Source organism: Heliangelus exortis, chromosome 3 (assembly GCF_036169615.1).
Source record: "Heliangelus exortis chromosome 3, bHelExo1.hap1, whole genome shotgun sequence".
Classification (NCBI taxonomy): Eukaryota; Metazoa; Chordata; class Aves; order Apodiformes; family Trochilidae; genus Heliangelus; species Heliangelus exortis.
The window spans coordinates 114,129,764-114,146,139 of NC_092424.1; the positions used below are offsets into that span (position 1 = coordinate 114,129,764).

The following is a 16,376-nucleotide window of genomic DNA, read 5'->3' on the forward strand; positions in this document are numbered from 1 at the left end:
ACCCAGGGAATGGTTGGGAGCTGAAAGATGGGAGATTTAGATGGGTGGGGATGGATGGGGAAGTTCTTCCTTCTCTTGTTGAGGAATGGCAACAGGTTTCCCAGAGAATCACAGAATCCCAGAATGGGCTGGGTTGGAAGGGACCTCAGAGCTCATCAAGTCCAACCCTTGCTCCACTCCCCCCGTGGTTCCCAGCCCATGGCACTGAGTGCCACATCCAGGCTCTTTTGAAATATCTCCAGGGATGGAGAATCCACCCCTTCCCTGGGCAGCCCATTCCAATGGCTGAGCACCCTCTCCAGAAAGAAATTCTTTCTCATGTCCAACCTAACCCTCCCCTGGCACAACTTGAGACCTCTTGTGCCCTCTTGTCTTGCTGAGAGTTGCCTGGGAAAAGAGCCCAACCCCCCCCTGGCTCCAACCTCCTTTCAGGGAGTTGCAGAGAGTGATGAGGTCTCCCCTGAGCCTCCTCTTCTCCAGCCTCAACACCCCCAGCTCCCTCAGCCCTTCCTCACAGCACTTGTGCTGGATCCCTTCCCAGCCTCCTTGCTCTTCTCTGGACCTGCTCCAGCACCTCAAGCTCCTTCCTGAGCTGAGGGGCCCAGAACTGGACACAGGACTCAAGCTGTGGCCTCCCCAGGGCTGAGCACAGGGGCAGAATCCCTTCCCTGGACCTGCTGGCCACGCTCTTCCTGACACAGCCCAGGATGCCCTTGGCCTTCTTGGCCACCTGGGCACACTGCTGCCTCCTCTTCAGCTTCCTGGCAATCCAGACTCCCAGCTCCCTTTCTGCCACTCTGTGCCCAGCCTGGAGCTCCCCATGGGGTTCTTGTGTTGAACCTCATCCCCTTGGGATCAGCCCAACTCTCCAGTCTGTCCAGGTCCCTCTGCAGAGCCCTCCTGCCTTCCAGCTGATCCACACTTCCCCCCAGGTTGGGGTCATCTGTGAATTTGCTGAAGAAGAAGCCCTGGACACCCCGAATTTGGAAGCTTTTGCCCAGAAAATCCCTCGTCCAGCCCATCCACACCTCCCCCCTCTCGGTGTTCTGGTCCAACCCCATCGTGTTCCTCCTGCTCCGGGTTGGTTCTGGGCACATCCTGACAGCAGCCCCTGGCTCCCAGCCTCCTCCGGTCTCCATGGCAACCGCAGATACAAATTCCATGGCAACCCCATGGCAACGGCAGCGGCGATGCCTCGGGTTCTGGAGGTGGGTGGATGCCCGGGGGTGCAGGAGATGGAGATCCCTGCGTTCCATGGCCACAAACCTCCAACCCTGCAGGTCCAGCAGGAGGGGAAGGGCTTGTCCTGCCCCACCGAGCTGGCCAAAAATCCCAGACCCGTTCACCAGTGCCCTGCCAGGGCTGGGGGGCAGGGGGCAGATCCCTCACCTTGGCACAGCTCTGCTTCTCCAGGTCTGCATCAGCTGCTCCAACCTGGAGGAGCCTTTCCAGAGGATATTTTCCCTGGGATAGGACGCAAAAAGCATCATCTCTGCAGAAAGCATCACTCTCTGCAACTCCCTGAAAGGAGGTTGGAGCCAGGGGGGGGTTGGGCTCTGCTCCCAGGCAACTCTCAGCAAGACAAGAGGCCATGGGATTAAGAATTTCTTCCTAATATCCAACCTAAAGCTCCCCTGGCAGAGCTGGATTTAGGTTTAGGTTGGATCTTAGGAAGGAATCCTTTGCAGAGAGGGTTGGGGTTGAGGATCCCAGAGCTCCTTTCCCACCCAAATGGTTCTGGGATTCTGTGAGAGGAGAAGGGAAATGGGTTAAAACTTGGAGAGGGGAGATTGAGGTTGGAGATGGGGAAGAAATTCTTGAATTTGAGGGTGGGGAGAGCCTGGAACAGGTTGAGAGAGTTGGGGGTGTTGAGGGTGGAGAAGAGGAGGCTCAGGGGAGACCTCATCACTCTCTCCAACTCCCTGAAAGGAGGTTGGAGCCAGGGGGGGGTTGGGCTCTTTTCCCAGGCAACTCTCAGCAAGACAAGAGGGCACAAGAGGTCTCAAGTTGTGCCAGGGGAGGTTTAGGTTGGACATGAGAAAGAATTTCTTTCTGGAGAGGGTGCTCAGGCATTGGAATGGGCTGCCCAGGGAAGGGGTGGATTCTCCATCCCTGGAGATATTTCCAAAGAGCCTGGATGTGGCACTCAGTGCCATGGGCTGGGAACCACGGGGGGAGTGGAGCAAGGGTTGGACTTGATGAGCTCTGAGGTCCCTTCCAACCCAGCCCATTCTGGGATTCTATGATCCAAAGGTGGGTGTTGGGGAAGGGCTGTGGGATTGCTCCAAGCCCCTGGCAGGAATTCCACTCTGCTGGGATGAGGGAACCCATCGTGGATGGACCCAGGCACTGGGTTGGGGTGGCCAAGGGAGGACAACCCAGGATCTGCAGGGAATGAGGCCAATGAGCTGGGACAGAAGGGGATTTGGGGAGGACCTTGTTGGCTTCTAAGATAGCTCTAGGAATTGGGGTTCCTTGGCAATTTTGGAGGTCTCATGGGTGGAAGAGTTCTGGGACCCAGCAAGTCCAGCAGTCCCCTGAGCCTGGGACCATCAAGTGGTGAGAGATGGGAGATCCAGGCCCATGCTGGGTGCTCTCCTGATCCCCCCCAACCCCTTCCAGCCCATCCATCCCTGGGGTCCCCATCAGCAGAAGGACACGGAGCTGTTGGAGCCAGTGCAGAGGAGGCCCTGGAGCTGCTGGGAGGGCTGGAGCAGCTCTGCTCTGGAGCCAGGCTGAGAGAGTTGGGGGTGTTGAGGCTGGAGAAGAGAAGGCTGCAACGGGGAGACCTTAGAGCACCTTCCAGTGCCTGAAGGGGCTCCAGGAAAGCTGGGGAGGGACTTGGGACAAGGGCCTGGAGGGATGGGAGCCTGCGAGGGGGAAGGGTTTGCAGCTGGGAGAGGGGAGATGGAGAGGAGATCTTGGGCAGGGAGGGAGGGAGGGAGGGAGGGAGGGAGAAATTGTTTGGTTGGACTTGGTGATCTCAGAGGTCCTTTCCAGCCATGAGCATTCTGTGATTCTCAGGTGTGGGACATGGGTTAGTGGTGGCCTGGAATAAGGTGATGTCCTGGCTGGGCTGGAGTGGGATAGGACAAGGGGGAAGGGTTTGGAGCTGGGAGAGGGGAGCTGGGGCTGAGATGGGAGGGAGAAATTCCTTGGGGTGAGGGTGCTGAGCCCCTGGGTGCCCAGGTTGCCTAAGGAAGCTGTGGCTGCCCCATCCCTCTCCCAATTTTTTAGGGTTTTGGGAGCTGAGCCAATTGGCAGAAGGATTTTCCATCCCCAGGGATTAAACCCGAGGTCAGTTATGGAAGTCAGGAACACAACAACCACTTGGCTGGAACTTCCTTTAGGTCTGGGGAGCCCTGGGGGAGCCCCACACTGGCCGGGGTGCTGGTTATGATGATGATGATGATGGTGGTGGTGGAGTTAGGGGGGGGGGATGTGATCAGAAGCTTTTTCTCCAGCTGAGTTTGTCCAACCTGAAGATGGCAGCAAGAAAACACTCAGCACCCTTTGCCCACTTGGCCCCCAGTGGAGAGGACTCCATCCAACCCTCCTGCCTCCATCCAAGGACACCCCAAAAAGAAAAAACAAACCAAAAAAAAAAAAACCCCAAACCACCCCACTTCTCCCACCCCCCTCTCCTTCTCCATCACTTCCCGACGCCGCTGCCTCCTCCCGCTCCTCCCCATCTCCTGAGCATCCCTCCTGCTTTGGGAATCCCTGTCCTGCTCCAGCCTCACCACCCCAGTAAGTTGGGAGCTTTTCCTCCTGCCCAGTTTCCCCACTCCTGGCTGCTGGGAGCCGTTCCCAAGCACTGGGAGAGGTGCTATTAATAAATCCCCTGGGATTCGATGCCTCCTCTCTCCGTGCCAATGGAACTGGGTGGGTTGGGGAAAAGGGTGGGTGGGGGGGAGGGTGGGGGGTGGGAAACCTGTTTCTCGGGAGCGTTTGGGAAGCTGGGAGCTCAGCCTGGATGCAGGAGCATGGGATGGCTCAGCAGGCTCTTCAATCAGCTGTCCTGTGAGTGCTGGGCAGGAGGAGGATGCTGAGGGGGGGGGTGGGGGGGTGGTTTTGGGAGGAGGCTCCCGGGGGAATTTTTGTCCAGGGTTGTCCTGTTCTTCGGGGTGGGGATTCCCCCCCCCCAAAAAAAACAAACTTAGGGGTGGAACCTCCTCGGGAATGGGTGGGGGGCCAAGGGATGGAGAGGGGAAGGGGTGTGGAGGAGGGGGAGGGATGGAGCCCAGCTCCAGGGAGCCAGGGCAGGTCATGGAAGGGTCCCTGGAGATGATGCTCTCGGTGGTCTCTTCCCCAACCCCCCCAAACCTCGAGCTCCAGCCTTTTGATTGATTTTGGGGGTTTTTTTTTGAGGTGTTTGGAGAGCTTGGTTGGTTTCAGTGAGCTCCAGGCAGTGCTGGGAGTGGGAGGAAAGGGGGGGGGGGGGTCTGACCTGGGCCCATCTGATGCTCTCCTGGCCCTGGGGGGGAAGCTCTTGCTCAGGGCCAGATGAATTTTTGGGGCTCTCCAAGCCCTTCCTTCTGTCTCTGGGGTAGGAGAAGGTCCAAGTGTCCTCCAGCAGGAAGGGGCCGTGTCCTGGTTGTGCTCCCAGGTGTCTGTGTCTGTGTGGGGGGGTTAATTTGGGGGCAGCAGGGTAGGAGAAGGGGGTGAGAGCCCTCTCTGAACACCCCTGCGGTGCTGGGGGGGTTGGGGATGGGGTGCAGCCATCAAAGGGGCGAGGGGGGGGTGGTCCCTGGGGGGGCTGCAGCTCCTCAGGACCTTGCAAGGTTTGGGGCAGTGCCCAACCAGGTTCCCCCCTACTCCTCAGCATTGGGGTGCTCCTCACCACCTCCCCCAAGCCCCCCCAGGAGCCCCACTGCATGCCATGGGGGTGCATCCCATTAATCCCAAATGATTTCAGCAGCTCCTTGGGGTCAGGGTCAGCTTTTCCATGGCTGCCCCATCCCTGGCAGTGTCTCAGCCCTGCTTGGATGGGGCTTGGAGCACCCTGGGCTGGGGGAGGGGTCCCTGACCATGGCAGGGGGGACACTGGGTGGACTTGAGGGTCCCTTTCTCCCCAAACCACTCTGGGATCCCCTGGCTGTATGGCAGCTGCTGGAGGGGTGATGCTCCCCCAGGCTGTGGGACCCCACATCATCAACTCACAAACTGGGTTGTGTTGGAGATCATCTGATCCCACCCAGAGAGAAATCCCTGGGGCTGGGAGCCCCCTGGGCTGGGGGAGGGGTCCCTGACCACGGTTTGGGTTGGATCTCAATGATCTTTAGGGTCCCTTCCCACCCACCCCATTCCCTCACTCCATGACACTGTTGTGTTACCCAAGCAGCAGCTGAAGAACCACCCACAGCCCTCCAAGCCCCAGCAGCTTTTGGGGACAAGTCTGGGAGCTCCACGGGATCTCTCTTCCCCTCTCACCCTTCCTTCTCTGGCTCTTCTTTCCCCTCTGCCTTCTGCCCCCAGCAGCTCTGTCACCCGCCCTCAACCTTCCCATTCCATGTCCCCAACCCTCCCCTCCCTCTGCCACCTCCCCTCACCTCTCCCTCCCATCCCACTTAGAAAGCCCCATCCCTGCCTTGTCCTGCTGAGCCCTGAGGGAGGAGCAGGATGAATTCCTTGGGGTGAGGGTGCTGAGCCCCTGGTTGCCCAGGTTGCCCAAGGAAGCTGTGGCTGCCCCATCCCTGGCAGTGTCTCAGCCCAGGTTGGATGGGGCTTGGAGCCCCCTGGGCTGGGGGAGGGGTCCCTGGCCATGGCAGGGGGGGCACTGGGTGGGCTTTAGGGTCCCTCCCAACCCAACCCAGTTTGGGATTCTGGGGGCTGAGGTGTCAGACCTCGATGCTTGCCCGTGGGACAGGTCCTCAGAGGAGCCTTAAAGCCACCACTCAGGGGGGGCCCTGGGGCACCCCAGAAATCAGGGGGTGTTGCTGTGTCCCTTGGGGCGTGGTGTGGTGTCCCCATCGTCCCCAGCAGCTCTTGCACCATCCATCCTCCTTCCTGCCTCGGGTTCTTCCTCTCTGCCAGGGCCCCCCCTGGCCCCGGCTGGTTCGGAGGGGACCCCTCTGGGTTTTGGGGGGTGTTCTCCAGGAGGAACCTGCCAGCTCCTCCCAGGTAGGAGTGAGACCATCCCATGGCCTCGGGCTCCCTGCCCCAATTCCCGGCTGATCCCAAGAACCTGTCCCGATCCACCCGTAGGACCCAGGTGTGGAAAAGTTGGGTGGAACTTTGAGGAGGGGTCCCCAGGACCTTCCTCACCCCCCACCTCCTCTTCCTCACCCCGAGCTCTCCCCGGAAGCGGGTGCTGAGGAGGAGGAGGAGAGGAAGGAGGAGGAGTGGTTTCCCACACCCGGTACCAACTCACGGGCCACGCACCCCTGGGGCCACCCCTCCCCACTGGTGACACCATCGCCGTGTCCCCGAGGAAGGGGACAGCGTGGGGGGGACACAACGGGGGCTCCCACACTCTTCAGCCAAGGTGAGAGCTGCTCCCCGCTCTCGGGGGGAGGTTTGGGTGCTGGGGGGGGTGCTGGGGGTGCTGGGGATCTCCTCCCCCATCAGCCCAAACAAGAATTCTCGCCCGTGGGGAGGACACGGGATGCGTGGCCGTGGGTTGGGGGGGTTTGGGGTCAAGGAGGAGGGGGGGGGAGGTGCCCCAGCTCTGCTCCCTCCTGCTCCCAGTCAGTGTTTGCCCAAAGCCGGGCGGTTCCTCCCGGAGAACATCGCGTTCCTCAGCAGCCCTGAGGACACGGGGAGGGGCAGGGGGGGAACTGGGAGCTTTCTGAGTCCCAGGCTGGTGATGGTGGTGATGCTGGGGGGGGACGAGGGGGGGGATGCAACAGCTCCGTCTGGTTCCTACCAAAGGTTCCACGCAGCCGGGGATGGGGGGTCCCACGGGAACATTCCCTTGGGAATTGCTTCTCCTCCTGCATCCCTCCGGGGATGTCCGAGCACTCGGGAAGGGATGGGAAAGGAGTTGGGGGGTTTCAGAGGTGTCGGGTGGGGTTGGGACTGTCCCAGGTGGTGTGCAGCAGGCTGGGGGCTGTCCCGAGGTGACAATGGGACAAGGATGGGCGAGGCAGAGGTGATGGGACAGGGAGAGGGCAGTGGATGGACCCGAGCACAGCATGGCCTGGGGGCTTCATGGGCAAAGTTAGACATGATAGAGTCCCAAACTGGGTGGGAAGGGACCCTAAAGCCCACCCAGTGCCACCCCTGCCATGGTCAGGGACCCCTCCCCCAGCCCAGGGGGCTCCAAGCCCCATCCAACCTGGGCTGAGACACTGCCAGGGATGGGGCAGCCACAGCTTCCTTGGGCAACCTGGGCAACCAGGGGCTCAGCACCCTCACCCCAAGCAATTTCTCCCTCCCATCTCAGCCCCAGCTCCCCTCTCCCAGCTCCAAACCCTTCCCCCTTGTCCTATCCCACTCCAGCCCAGCCAGGACATCACCTTATTCCAGGCCACCACTAACCCATGGCCCACACCTGAGAATCACAGAATGCTCATGGCTGGAAAGGACCTCTGAGATCACCAAGTCCAACCAAACAATTTCTCCCTCCCTCCCTCCCTCCCTGCCCAAGATCTCCTCTCCATCTCCCCTCTCCCAGCTGCAAACCCTTCCCCCTCGCAGGCTCCCATCCCTCCAGGCCCTTGTCCCAAGTCCCTCCCCAGCTTTCCTGGAGCCCCTTCAGGCACTGGAAGGTGCTCTAAGGTCTCCCCGTTGCAGCCTTCTCTTCTCCAGCCTCAACACCCCAGCCTGGCTGCAGAAGATCACATACTGGATGATCTTAAAGGTCTTTTCCAACCAAAACAACTCTAGGATTCCATAAGGTGATGCTGCACGGATCCTCCACCCGCATCTTGTCCCAAAACTCTGCCAGGGACAGGGAGATTTCCAGAATGAGGTGGCAATCAGGGCCCCAAGGGCTGCTGGGGATGGGATAGCCAGCTGCAGTGTCCCCATCCATCCATCCATCCATCCATCCATCCATCCATCCATCCTTCCATCCATCCATCCATCCATTCCTCCATCCATCCATCCATCCATTCCTCCATCCATCCATCCATCCATCCATCCATCCATCCATCCATCCCTCCATCCATCCTTCCATCCATCCATCCATCCATCCATCCATCCATTCCTCCATCCATCCATCCATCCATCCATCCATCCATCCCTCCATCCATCCATCCATCCATCCATCCATCCATCCATCCCTCCATCCATCCATCCATCCTTCCATCCATCCATCCATCCATCCATCCCTCCATCCATCCATCCTTCCATCCATCCATCCATCCATTCCTCCATCCATCCATCCATCCATCCATCCATCCATCCATCCTTCCATCCATCCATCCTTCCATCCATCCATCCATCCATCCATCCATCCATCCATCCATCCATCCATCCATCCCTCTCTCCCTGCTCCTTTCTCTCCTCATGCTGGAAGCAGCCCTGGGACTGAGGTGCCCGCAGGGCTTGGTGGGACACAGCAGCACCTCAGGGATGCTCCCATTCCCAGAGTTCCCAAACAACTCCCATTCCTCCCATTCCCAGAGTTCCCAAACAACTCCCATTCCTCCCATTCCCAGAGTTCCCAAACAACTCCCATTCCTCCCATTCCCAGAGTTCCCAAACTCCCATTCCTCCAAGTTCTGGCAGTGGCTGCTTTGCCTCCAGCTCTGCCATGGCTGCAGCACCAGGATGGGATCAGCCTCAGCCCTGATTTTCCTCCCTTTTCCTTGCCTGCAGCAGGGAATATTCAGCAGGAAAGGCTCTTGGCAGGCGCTGGGGGGGTGGGAAAAGCAACCTCTGAATCATTTGGCTGCTTTTTTTTAATTATTTCTTGTCCCCCAGCAGTGTTATTACTCACGGGAGCTGAAGGTGTGAAACCTCACTCCTGGGTCAGGGCTGCACCAGTGACAAATCCCACAGCTCCTCCCCCCCCTGAAGCCTCCTGGGAAAACCCAACCTGCCCTGCACGAAAATCCCTGGGGGAATTTTTTCTTTTTAATCCTCACAAGGGATAAAATTGGATTTTTTTTTTTAATTTTTTTATTTATTTATTTGGGTTTGGTTTGGGATTTTTTTTTTTTTTCTCCCCTTTAGGGAACCCAAACCATCCCTCTGGTTCTGGTGGGACATGGGGCTCCGTGGGGCAGGGAGGGACAGTGGCCTTGGGGACATCCCAGGGAGGTCACTCACTTTGGGAAACCCAAGTAATCCCTTTGGTTCTGGTGGGACATGGGAACTGTGGGACTTTGGATAAACCCAAGCAATCCCTCTGGTTGTGGTAGAATATGGGAATTGTGGGATTTTGGATAAACCCAAGCAATCCCTCTGGTTGTGGTAGAATATGGGAATTGTGGGATTTTGGATAAACTCAAGCAATCCCTTTGCTTGGTTGTGTTTGCCCCTGGGATGTGGGGCTCCGTGGGGCTCTGGGGGGCTCTGGGGGGCTCCGTGGGGCTCTGTGGGACAGGGAGGGACAGTGATGGTGGCCTTGGGGACATCCCAGGGAGGTCACTCTGCTGGCTTTGGGAAACCCAAACAACCCTTTTGGTCCTGGTGGGGGACTCCATGGGACTTTGGATAAACCCAGGCAATCCCTTTGGTTCTGGTGGGATATGGGAATTGTGGGATTTTGGGAAACCCAAGCAATCCCTCTGGTTGTGGTAGAATATGGGGATTGTGGGATTTTGGATAAACTCAAGCAATCCCTTTTCTTGGTTTTGTTTGCCCCTGGGATGTGGGGCTCCGTGGGGCTCCGTGGGGCTCTGTGGGGCTCTGTGGGGCTCCGTGGGGCAGGGAGGGACAATGATGGTGGCCTTGGGGACATCCCAGGGAGGTCACTCTGCTGGCTTTGGGAAACCCAAGTAATCCCTTTGGTTCTGGTAGGATATGGGAATTGTGGGGTTTTGGATAAACCCAAGCAATTCCTCTGGCTTGGTTGTGTTTGCCCCTGGGATCTGGGGCTCTGTGGGGCTCCGTGGGGCTCTGTGGAGCTCCGTGGGGCTCCGTGGGGCTCTGTGGGGGAGGGAGGGACAGAGATGGTGGCCTTGGTGACATCCCAGGGAGGTCACTCGTCTCTGTTTGGGGAAGTGGTTGCACAGAGGGAAGAGGAACCCGGTGGCCTTTGTGGCCTGACGTGGCTCCCGTCAGCCCCTGGGTGGGGAGGGACCTCCCAGGACTTGGTTGGGGTTTTTTTCCTTCTCTGATTGTTGCGTTTTGGGATTAAAAATGGATTTTAAAAAACCTCCAATTTCAACAGAAAAAAAGTAGGTGGAAAAAAACCCCTCGTCAGCCACGTCCTGGCTGTAACCAACTGGTTGTACTGGGTTGAACTGGGATGGCTCTGGGGCTGGGGAGGGCAGGAGGTGCTGTAGATTTGGGGACAGGGACATCCCTGCCAGCAGCCTGTGCCAGCAAAGAGCCCCTGGAAAGTCAAGGGAGGGAACATTCCTGGGTATTTTTATTTCATCCTGGAAAAACTGGGAAACAGCCACCTGGAAAGTGTCACCTGGGTGGGAGATGTTCCCTCTCCCAGGGAGCTGATTTCCACCCAGGTTTCCTCCTGTGTTGGGCACCCTTGGGTGCTTTGGTTTGGGTTGGTTTAGAGTGGTTTAGTTTGGCTTGGATTGGTTTGGGTTGGACTGGATTATTTTGGATTGGATGGATTGGATTGGATTGGATTGGATTGGATTGGATTGGGTTGGATTGGATTGGATTGGATTGGATTTGATTGGATTGGTTTGCATTGGATTGGGTTGGGTTGGGTTGGATTGGGTTGGTTTGGGTTGGGTGGGATTGGATTGGCTTGAATTGGTTTGGATTATTTTTTGTTGGATTGGTTTGGTTTGGATTGGGTTGGGTTCTGATTGGATTGGGTTGGATTATTTTGGGTTGGGTTGGATTGGATTGGTTTGGATTGGTTTGGATTGGTTTGGTTTGGGTTGGTTTGGATTGGTTTGGGTTGGATTGGATTATTTTGGATTGGATTGGATTGGATTGGATTGGATTGGATTGGATTGGATTGGATTGGTTTGGATTGGTTTGGGTTGGTTTGGATTGGATTGGATTGGATTGGATTGGATTGGATTGGATTGGTTTGGATTGGATTGGATTGGATTGGGTTTAGATTGGTTTGGGTTGGATTGGGTTGGTTTGGTTTTGATTGGTTTGGGTTGGATTGGATTATTTTGGATTGGATTGGATTGGATTGGATTGGATTGGATTGGATTGGTTTGGATTGGATTGGATTGGATTGGGTTTAGATTGGTTTGGGTTGGATTGGGTTGGTTTGGTTTTGATTGGTTTGGGTTGGATTGGATTATTTTGGATTGGATTGGATTGGATTGGATTGGATTGGTCTGGTTTGGGTTGGATTGGATTGGATTGGGTTGGATTGGTTTTAATTGGTTTGGATTGGTTTGGTGGGGAAGGCTGAGACCTCCCAGCCCCCTCCTGCCCCTCAGCAGGGTCCCAGCCCCATCCTCCTCCATCATCCCAGAGTGAGGAACACCTCCCATGTCCCCCTGGAACCTCCCTCCAGGGCTTTTGGTGCCCCCAGACAGGATTTTGGGAGCTCTTCCAGGCTGCTGGCACTTTTGACCCTTTTCCTTACACCAGAATTGTTGTTCTTGGCTGGAGCAGTGCTGGACCCATTTGTGGTTGTGGAGCTACAAGAGAGGCCACGGACCCAGTGCCAGTTCTGTTATGGGTTGGGACATGAGTGGGAGCCTTTCCAGGGAGAAATTCTTCCCCAGCTCCAACCTAAACCTCCCCTGGCACCACTTGACTTGTGCCAAAAGTTCCTCTTCTCCCATCCCTTGTTCCTTGGGAGCAGAGCCCGACCCCCCCTGGCTCCAACCTCCTCTCAGGGGCTTGCAGAGAGCCACAAGGTCTCCCCTCAGCCTCCTCTGCTCCAGGATCAGCACCCACAGCTCCCTCAGATGCTCCTCACAACTTCTCCACACCCTTCTCCAGCTTCTCCTCCTCCTCCTCTCCTCCTCACTCTCCAAACCCTTTTCCTTCTTCTCCAGACCCCTTTCCATCTTCTCCACACTCTTCTTATTCTCCAGACCCTTCCCCTTCTCCACACCCTTCTCCATGTTCTCCAGACCATCCTTCTTACTCTCCAGACCTTTCTTCTTCTCCATCCCCTTCTCCATCTCCTCCAGCCCCTTCCCCAGCTCCATTCCCTTCTCTGGACACTCTCCTGCCCCTCAATCTCCTGCTCCTGAAAGGTCCCAAACCAGGATGATGTTTCAGCCCCACTGACCTCCAGGTTTTGGTCGACTCATCCACTGCCTTCATCCCAAGAACTGATGTTAAAATTTGGTTCTGAGCTTGCAGGATCCACTCTGTGTGGGATGAGCCCGAAATTTGGGAATCAACCCCAAATCACAGGGTGCTCAGAGGTGGGGGTGCTGCAGCAGGCACCTTGTTGGGTTTCCTCCAGGGACCCCACAGTGGGCGGGGGGGGCTCTACCCCATCTCCCTCCTCCACCCTCTTCACTCCCCCCATCCCCTGCAACCCCTCCCAGTGCTGGTTCTGTACCTGCACCTGATGCTCCAGTCTCAGCCATGAAATTCCTCCCTATGGGGACCTCAGTGGGGCAGAAGCACAGAACCATCCTGTGAAACACAGGGGTGTTGGAGCTGGTCCAGAGGAGGCCCTGGAGCTGCTGGGAGGGCTGGAGCAGCTCTGCTCTGGAGCCAGGCTGGGAGAGACCCTTCTCCATATTCTCCAGACCTTTCCATGTTCTCCATCCCCTTCTCCTTACTCTCCAGACCCTTCTCCATCTTCTCCATGTTCTCCAGACCTTTCCATATTCTCCAGCTCCTCCTCCTTCCTCTCCAGCCCCTTCTCCATCTTCTCCAGCCCCTTCCCCAGCTCCATTCCCTTCTCTGGACACTCTCCATCCCCTCCATGTCCTTCTGCTCCTGAGGGGCCCAGAGCTGACCCCAGAATTCCCAGTTCCCCCACCTAAATGCCTGGAGGTGGCTGCAGAGCTCCCCTGCCTGAGGAGGAGGTGCCCAGGAGCAATTCTCAGGATCTCAGAGGGGACGTTTTGTCCCAGACACCACATCATTGACCATGGGCAAAAAAAAAAAAGAAAAAAAAAAAAAAAAAGAGTTTGGTCATCCCTGAGCCCCTCTCCCTGGAGCAGCCTCGTTCCTGCCCAGATGGTCCTGGCCTGGTCCTGTTCCCAGCTCTGGGTAAACATCTCCTCCCTGTGCTGGGAACATGGAACACGGAGATCTGGAGCTCTTTCCCCAGGCTGAGTCAGCCCCTCCAGCTGAGCTGCTGCGTGGGCAGAGCCAGCACAGCTCCGGGTGGCAGCTGGGATCCCTCAGGAGGGCCTGGAAGGGATGGGAAGGGGGAGAAGGGGTGAGGGATGGGATGGGATGGGATGGGATGGGATGGGATGGGATGGGATGGGATGGGATGGGATGGGATGGAGGGGGAGATGGGATGAGGGAGGAGATGGGATGTGGGAGGAAATGGGATGAGATGGGATGTAGGGGGAGATGGAATGTGGGAAGAGATGAGATAAGATGGGGAGATGGGATGTGGGGAGAAGATGGGATGTGGGAGGAGCAGGGATGAGATGGAATGTAGGGGGAGATGGAATGAGGGTTGAGATGGGATGAAGAATGAGATGGAATGTAGGAGGAGATGGGATGTGGGAAGAGATGAGATAGATGGGATGAGGGAGGAGATGGGATGAGGGAGAAAATGGGATGAGGTGGGATGTAGGGATGCGATGAGATAGATGGGGAGATGGGATGTAGGGAGAAGATGGGATGTGGGAGGAGATGGGATGAAGGATGAGAGAATGTAGGGGGAGATGGGATGTGGGAAGAGATGGGATGTGGGAGAAGATAGGATGAGATGGGGAGATGGAATGTAGGGGGAGCTGGGATGAGGGAGGAGCTGGGATGAGATGGGATGTAGGGGGAGATGGAATGAGGGTTGAGATGGGATGAAGAATGAGATGGAATGTAGGAGGAGATGGGATGTGGGAAGAGATGAGATAGATGGGGAGATGGGATGAAGGTTGAGATGGGATGTAGGGGAAGATGGGGTGAGGGAGGAGATGGGATTTGGGGAACATGGGATTCACAGGGAAATGGGATGTGGGGTGAGATGGGATGAAGGGGGAGATGGGGTGCAGGGGAAATGGGATGGGGATGAGGGATGAGATGGGATGAGGGATGAGATGGTCTGAGGGGTGGCATAGGATTCATGGGGAGATGGGAATTAGGATGAGATGGGATGCAAGGGGAGATGGGATGAGGTGATGGGGGATGAGATGGGATGCAGGGGGAGGTGGATGAGGGATGAGATGGGATGTGGGATGAGATGGAATGAGGGATGAGATGGGATGAAGGGTGGCATAGGATTCATGAGGAGATGGGAATTGGGATGAGATGGGATGCAAGGGGAGATGGGATGAGGTGATGGGGGATGAGATGGGATGCAGGGGGAGGTGGATGAGGAATGAGATGGGATGTGGGATGAGATGGAATGAGGGGTGAGATGGGATGCAGGAGGTGCTGGAATGGGGTCCATGCCCAGCCCTGCACCCAACCCCATCCAATGGATGTTTTCCCAGTCTATAAACGAGGGGTGTGCCTGGGGGAGGGACCCCCCCTCCTTCAGCCTGCAGGAGGTGGGATGAGGGGTCCTGGGTGGGTGCTGTGGGCAGGGGGTGTCAGGGGATGGGTGGGATGGGACCTCAGGGGGCTGGGGATGTTCGTGGCTGTTGTGGGGAGCAGGTTGGGGGTGTCAGGGTGGGGTGGGGGTGTTTTGGGGTCCTTTAGCAGAGGGGCTGGTGCCTCTGCACCTGCTCCAACCCCTTCCTGCATGGACCTGTCCCCTCCAGACAGAGTTTGTGTCATTTCCTTTGCTTTGTGGAACTTGAGCTTCCTCTGTGGGGACATCACGTGGGGATGTCCTCGGTCTCCATCCTGCCCTGGGGGACAGGAGGTGACATGGGAGGGGGGAAGGACTGGGGGGGGTTGGTGGGACCATCCTGGTGTCCTCCCCAACCAGCTCCCATCGTTGGAGAACATTCCCTTGCTTCCCATCCCACCTCCAAGGGTTTGTCCCATCCCACCTCCCAGTTGGCAGCATCAGGGATGTGCTGGAGGGAAATCCCACCAGGATGGACCCTCCCTGGTGGGAAGAGGGGGAAAGAGGGTGGGCACGAGGAAGAGGAAGCATAGAATCCTCAAATCCTGATGGTTGGAAAGGATCTTGAAGTGAGAGGATGGGGATGGGATGTGCAGGGAGGTGGGGAAGGAGAGGTTGGGGCCTGGGGGCACTCCAAGCCCTTGTGGAGGTCCTGGTTGTCCCCTCTGGTCCTTCCCCATCTTTTTGTGTCACCAACACTCCAGTCCCAGCCAGGATCTGTGGTGGGGAGGTCACAACCTCCTCCCAGGGTCTGCTGGGGATGGGACTGGAGTGATGGATGGGGCTGGGATGATGGATGGGGATGGGATTGGAAGGATGGAAAATGCTGGGATTGGAAGGATGGAAGGTGGTGGGGAGGGGGTGATGGATGGAGATGGGATTGGAAGGATGGAAGGTGATAGGGAGAGGGTGATGGATGGAGATGGGTGAGGCAGATTTGGGGTAGATTTTGGGGAACAAAAGATAAGGCTGGGAGCAGAAGGGGGGGGGAGGGTTGGAGGGTTGTGGGTGACTTCCTGGAGGAGCACCCATTCCCCCTTCCAGTTCCAGGGTGGAAATTCAGTGGGGCTGAGGATGCTGTGGGTAGAACAGAGCACTAAAAAGTCATTGAAATACCTGCAGAGCTGGGGGGGCAGAGCTGGGGGGGCAGAGCTGGGGGGGGCAGAGCAGGCAGCCCATGGATCAACCCCAGGCTGAAGGGACCAGGGGGCCAGGGTTGTGTTTTCCTTGGATGGCTCCAGGATCCAGCTTGGTGGCCACCAAGAGAAGGAGCAGAAGGGAAAGATGATGAAGCCCCCAGGGTTGAGTTGGCAGCCGGGGACCCTCTCGGGTGTCCGGGGTAAGTCCCAGGTCCCAGCTGGCTGAGCTGTGCCTCAGTTTCCCCAGCCAGCTCCGGCAGCACGTGTGGCTGCGCATGGGCGAGCTGCAGCAGGAAGTGTCAGCTCCAGCAGAGCTTGGGGACAGAGGGGACAGCCACCTCGCTGTAAGTGCCACTTAACCTCACCCCTTTTCCCCTCTCTGGGTTCCAACCTTTTTTTTTTTTTTTTTGGGGGGAGAAGTGGGGTGCTGGTGGGACCGAGACCCTGCAACTCCAGGAGGTGTTTGGAGGGCTGAGCACCCCCAAACTCATCACACTCAGCTGGGGAAGGGGCTCAGGGGG

General features: G+C 57.3%; 1 protein-coding gene across 4 annotated transcripts in view; it reads left to right on the forward strand.

Annotated features, from left to right (window-relative positions):
• The first annotated feature begins 3,926 nt into the window (after window positions 1-3,926).
• The window catches only part of PTK2B (protein tyrosine kinase 2 beta), a 44,701-nt gene continuing 32,251 nt past the window's right edge, over window positions 3,927-16,376 (forward strand). For 2 of the 4 annotated variants that reach the window (XM_071742306.1, XM_071742307.1), the window contains exon 1: window positions 16,105-16,199. Coding sequence is in view for 1 of the 4 variants with exons in the window: in XM_071742304.1 (XP_071598405.1) it covers window positions 3,987-4,023 (37 nt within the window). In the remaining 3 variants the exon portion in view is untranslated. Of the gene's footprint in view, window positions 4,024-6,235; window positions 6,488-16,104; window positions 16,200-16,376 lie in introns of those variants that run through there. The other 2 variants (XM_071742304.1, XM_071742305.1) reach the window with 2 other exon arrangements.